The sequence below is a fragment of the Tupaia chinensis genome, unplaced genomic scaffold, assembly GCF_000334495.1.
Source record: "Tupaia chinensis unplaced genomic scaffold, TupChi_1.0 Scaffold144472_1, whole genome shotgun sequence".
NCBI lineage: Eukaryota > Metazoa > Chordata > Mammalia > Scandentia > Tupaiidae > Tupaia > Tupaia belangeri.
Window position 1 is genome coordinate 309,309 of NW_006204331.1, and position 5,766 is coordinate 315,074.

The following is a 5,766-nucleotide window of genomic DNA, read 5'->3' on the forward strand; positions in this document are numbered from 1 at the left end:
CAGGTGAGGGCTCACGGTGCGGACACACTGCGGAACACGGTCCTCCCTCTTTGGACACACGCGTGGCACTTTGCCACCAAGACTCAGTGGTGACACGCCCTCGCATCCAGACATTGCAGAGAGACAGTGCCTACATGGGACCCTTGTAAAGGGTCTTACGGTGACCTGTTCTGGAGGGGGGAGATCTCTGTCTCTGAGACCTCAGGCAGCAGCCTGTCCCCACCTGTGGCAGCTTTATAGTCAGGTACAGGACAGGCAAGGCGTTTGGCTGAACATTGAAAGCCCGGACAAACGCTCTCTCTGGTCTCTGGCGAGGTGTACCGGCTTGTTTCTAGAAGGGGGCCCACAGGTCGGAGGGCAGGGCAGAGTGCACGAGAGGAAGCGGCACTCCGCCGTCCCCAGGTGGGAGCGGGAGGGTCGCCCTGCATGCGGCGAGAAAGCCCGGGTGTTTTCAGAAGGCGCCCGTGAACTCCCCTGTTGGTCACCCCGCCCCCAAATTCATCTCTTGAAACCGCTTTTAAAAGGTGACCAGGAAAGTGGGACTAGAGCTGTGAGTGGAGTTGGGGGAGGGACACACATGCTGGCTTTGAAGCTGGAAAGAATCATACACTCCGACTCAGAGGAGTCACCGGGGCATGGCAGGTAAAGCAGGCCATACCGGAGGCTCAGCCAGTGCGCCCTGCCCCACCTGGAACCAGACCTGCAGCTCTGAGAGCTGGCCCTGGAATCAGCCTCCTTAGAGGAGCCCACGCCAGCACAGCGGGCCGGGAGACCTCCTCGCCTCTGCGGCTGAACGGTTGGAGGTTTTTGGGTGGCACACGAAGGCCTCGAAGCGTGCTCTCCCTGTTCTCGTGTTTTGAGGACAAGTTATAAAGATGGTGACCCGTGGGAGTTACCGTCCCTGACGGTGTGGCACCTACGGGAGGGTGTTCGGCTTACATGGTCAGGCTTGGTAGGCTGGATACAAAGTCTGCGTTAACTTGGGCAGTGAAGGTGTTTTTATTTTCAGAGGGCTTTAAGGAAGCAGCAGAGAAATTTCGGATGGAATCTGGGATCGAGCCTAGTGTGGATCTCGAAACGCTGGATGAGCGGATCAAGATCCGGGAGATGATCCTGAAAGGCCAGATCCAGGAGGCCATCGCCCTGATCAACAGCCTGCACCCCGAGCTCCTGGACACACACCGGTACCTGTACTTCCACCTGCAGGTGTGTTCACAGCGGCCTGCCCCGTTCGCAGCGGCTTCCTCGTGGCGACTCAGTGTCGAGGCCAACTGTGCGGACAGGCCACTGCTTTGCTTTGTGCGGGGAGGGGAGGGTCAGCTGCTGTCCGAGCATTTCACAAGCTGCATCTCGTTTTAAAAGTACCAGTCTGACCACTTCTCAGAGAAGCCGCTCCGCAGGTGTCCTGCTGCCTGGGCCTCGTGCCTCCCTGCTCTGCCGCGCGTGTGGCCGTGCAGCCTGAGCATGCTTATTCTTGCCCTTGCTCAGCAACAGCATCTGATCGAGCTGATCCGACAGCGGGAGACGGAGGCAGCCCTGGAGTTTGCGCAGACGCAGCTGGCCGAGCAGGGCGAGGAGAGCAGGGAGTGCCTCACAGAGATGGAGCGCACGCTGGCCCTGCTGGCCTTCGACAGCCCTGAGGACTCGCCCTTTGGAGACCTCCTCCATGTGATGCAGAGGCAGAAGGTGGGCGGCCGGTCCCATTGGCCATGACGTGGGAGGGACAAGCAGGCGGGCTCGGGAGGGCGCGTGTGTCACGACTGGTGCGGTGTGAGGGCAGGTGCTCGCGTGCTGCCACAGCATGGTGTGATGGTGGGGGTTCCTCCCTGACTTCCCTTTTTAAGCTTATTTATTTCTTCCACGGATGAGAGACAGGGCGGCACCTTCAGCAGTCTGTCCCCGGGCTGGCCCTGCCTCAGGGTGTGCCTGGCTGTTGGGAGGTCTCTGACCACGAGCGCAGAGCCTGTCCAGGGGTCAGCCATGCAGCACACCCGTCCTGGCGTGCTCCGTCCCTGCTATTCGCAGTGTGTGTTGTTGAAGTAGGACAGCAGAGTTTGTGCCTGTTACACAGGGTGTGAACCCTCGCCTTTTTATTTTTTATTTTTTTTTTTTTATTTTTTTTTTTTTGAGAGAGGTTGTTGCTATAGGGCGCATGTGCTCGCCAGACAGACAGAGAGACAGAAAGCAAGAAATCACCTCCCCCCCCTCCCCCCAAGGGGGATGGCCACACAGCAATCCCTTCTCCTCCATTCTCCTTTCAGGATCTTGGGCATGCACGCACATGCACCCAGCATGAGTTTTAAGCCATACATGTGATCCCAGCCACATAGCCATTACTCTATATGCTGGTCCCTTTAATCTTTTAAATTTTTATTTATTCTAAAAGTTTCTGGAATTGGGCGTGTGTGCTCTCTAGAGAGAGAGAGAAGGAAGTGAGAAGTCGCCCCCACCCCCAGGATGGGCAGTTGCAGCCCTTCTCTGCTCTCCTCTGGGGTGTTGGGCATGGACACACAGCTCTGAGTGGTACTCCCAAGCTGTTGGGTCTAGGACTCAAACCGCGGCCATGTGGGAGTGCAGCTCCTTAACCACCACACCATCTGCTGGTCTGCCAGTTCTTTTTGTTTTCTTTTTAAGAGAGGTTTTTTGCTATAGAGTGCGTGCACTCACCATTGAGACAGAGAGGAACAAAGAGGCAGAAAGCAAGAAGTTATCCCCTAGAGGGTATGGCCACACCACAGTGCGTGCCTGGTGTGAGTTTCAAGCTGCTGGGGCCAGGACTCGAGCCGTGGTCCAAGTGGGAGTCCAGCAACATAACCATTACACCATCTGCTGGTCCTCCCAGTTTTTTGTAATGACCTCAACCTTACTTGTTTGGAGACTCTGAGAAGTGGATGTCCTCAGCATTTCATGTTTAGAATCCTGTCTGCTCCTGGGCCCTCCCTCCCAGCTATTCCTGGGTCCTGTGGACCCAGCCTCCCCTGACACCTGCCTGCGCCTCTGCTGAGTCCATTCCCTTAGGCCGAGTGGGCCTCCGTTTGTGCTGGGCCCCGCCAGTGACCGCGAGCTTCCCACGCACACATGTTGGCTTTCAGTAGCTCGCGTGTGGGCTCCGGATGGTGTCGCCAGCGCCGTGTGCCCGGTGGTTTCATCAGCATGCTCACCTTCCAGGTGTGGAGTGAAGTTAACCAAGCTGTCCTGGACTATGAGAACCGTGAGTCGACACCCAAGCTGGCAAAATTACTGAAGCTTCTCCTGTGGGCTCAGAACGAGCTGGACCAGAAGAAAGTGAAATACCCCAAAATGACAGACCTCAGCAAGGGGGTGATCGAGGAGCCCAAATAGAGCCCCATCCAGTGAGCCCGCACTGTCCTGCAGCCCTGGGCTCGCCAGCCCGTCAGTCTGTGGCCGGGGACTTCCGCTGCAGAGGGCTCTTCTCCCGTCCGGTACTGTGTTCTGACCCAGCGCCCTCCATGGGAGGGCTCGCCTCTCCATTGTTGCGGACTCGCAGGGAAGGGCCCGCCTGGAGGCCCGCTGCAGCCTGGGGCGTGCCACAAAGCCTGCAGGCTGGGGCTTGCCATCGCATGTGGCACGTGGGGTCGGGGGCGGCAGGGTGGGCACCCTCCTGTGGGAGTGGGGAACACTGGGCCCGGCAGGCTTCATCTACAAGTGTTTCCAACCCCCCTTGGTTTTTGTTTCTCAGAGGAAAGTATATAAGTTTGTAAATCTTAACAGCAGAGACAGCTTCTGTGTGCGGGTGTGGAGCTTGGTTTCCTTGGTCTGGGTTGTGTGGCTTTTGGGGAAGTCTGCGTGTGTGGGATGGGCTGTGCGTTTTCGTTTAAGTATACATCTTGGTGCTGTGCCTGGTCAGAGGCCTGCCGTGGTGGGCTGGTGCGCCATCTGCCAGGCAGTTCTGAAAATAAAGGTCTCGGATCTCGAGAATAGCCCCAGGCCCTGTAGCGCCAACCGTCTCGTGGCCTCCGTTTGTGGGTTTGCTGTCCCCTGGGTGGCGACTGGGGCATGGGCTAGAACCTGCAGCTGCAAAGGCCACTTGGCCTGCCTGTGTGTTGGGCACAGCCTCTCAGAGCAGGGATCCCTGCTGCGGGTGGGGACGGCGTGGCCCGCTCAGTGACCCGCACCTCCACCCCTCAGGAACTGCCTGTCTGTCTCTGTCAGCCAGTGCACAGGTGTCCTGCTTGAGGTACAGGCGAGGCCCCACTCAGCGGAGGGCAGGAGGGAAACGGCCTGGGGCGGCACACGTGCGGGTCAGCACAGCTGGGCTGCGCAGGGGCAGCGCGGTGCAGACTGCCCAGGTTTGCTGCAGTGGCCCTGGGAGGCCCAGTGGCCTTGGGAGAGCAGTGCCGGAAGCTGATTTGGACAGTGGCAGAACTGTGGGCCCCGGGGGCGCCTTCGGCAGGTGGTGGCAGCGTGCAGCCCCTCAGGTGCACGCTCACCGTCTCCCTCCATGAGCACTTCAGGAACGAGATGTCTGGCCCCGGAGAGAGGGCCTCTTCGCGGCCAAAGCAGGGAATCTTCTTGCCATATTCTTGGCAGGCAGCATCCGGTGGGGCGTGAGGCCAGCTGGCATCTAGCTCTGCTGGGCAGCGCTCTTGCTCCCTGGGAGCCTCTCAGGGCCCCACTTCGTCTCTGGTGGCAGCCTCGGGCACTGGACACCCCCTGCATGGCGACGTGACTCGGAAGGACATCGGAACAGGCCTGGCCTTGTTGCCACCCTTGGGTTTTGTGGAGATGAGGCGCTTTTCCCTTACCCTGGGGATGGGGTTTGCGTGCCTTCCGTCTGTGGAACCGGCAAGGGTTATTTCCTCCAAGGTTTGAGGGTAAAAGTAAGTTGGGCGGACAGGGACTCTTAATCTCCCGGGAACTGGGGTCGAGTAGGTGAGGAACTACGGGAAGAACGTCACAGGGAGAGCAGCCAGTACCGTGCCCAGAAGGTGCAATGTCCAGTCGGCTCCCCGTGTTCCGGAAGGAGAGGCCGTGAGGTCCATACCCACCGCGGGCGCCTGCACTCCCAGGACACGAACGGGGCTGCCACGGGCATGGTTCTAGGCCAGCGCCTTGGCACCCCTCTGCCCGCTCAGCTGTGGCCCGTGTAACCGACCAGGGCTAAAACCTGGCGTGCAGGCGTTTGGAGATCAGACGGCCCCTCGTCCTTGGCTCCGCCCTTCCCAGAGTGCCTGCTCGCCCTGCTGGAGCCTGCGCCACCTTGGAGTGCTCTCCTGCCTTGCCTTGGCTGCCTCTCCGCGTCCGTGTGTTTGGGGCTTTTTTTTTTTTTCCTTTTTGGAGAGGTTTTTGCTATAAGGCATGTGTGCTCGCCAGAAAGAGAGACAAAGTGAGAAATCACCCCCAGGGGGTATAGCCACGCCACAATCTCTTCATCCTCCTCTCGGGATCTCGGGCACGCACACACATGTGCCCAGCGTGAGTTTAAGCCACTGGGCCCGGCACTTGAACCATGGTTGGTTACATGGGAGTCCAGCGACATAGCCATTACACCAGCTGCTGGTCCCTGGAATACTAGAGGTTTTTTTTTTCCTGCTTTAGGGCATGTGCGCTTGCCAGACAGACAGAGGGAGACAGAGACAGAAAGCAAGAAATCACCCCCCAGGGGGGTGGTCACACCGCAATCCCTTCTCCTTCATTCTCCTCTCCGGATCTTGGGCACGCACGCACACGTGCCTGGTGTGTTTTAAGCCACCCGGTCCAGGACGCGAACCGTGGTCGACTACGTGGGAGTCCAGCGACATAGCC

General features: G+C 58.9%; 1 protein-coding gene across 1 annotated transcript in view; it reads left to right on the forward strand.

Moving 5' to 3' along the window:
• Positions 1–3,963, forward strand: part of GID8 (GID complex subunit 8 homolog) — a 4,722-nt gene extending 759 nt beyond the window's left edge. Inside the window, exons 2-4 of the mRNA XM_006167039.2 lie at positions 1,010–1,206; positions 1,489–1,686; positions 3,169–3,963. Of these exons, the coding sequence (XP_006167101.1) occupies positions 1,010–1,206; positions 1,489–1,686; positions 3,169–3,342 (569 nt within the window). The 3' untranslated portion in view covers positions 3,343–3,963. The remainder of the gene's footprint in view (positions 1–1,009; positions 1,207–1,488; positions 1,687–3,168) is intronic.
• The last annotated feature ends 1,803 nt before the right edge of the window (positions 3,964–5,766 follow it).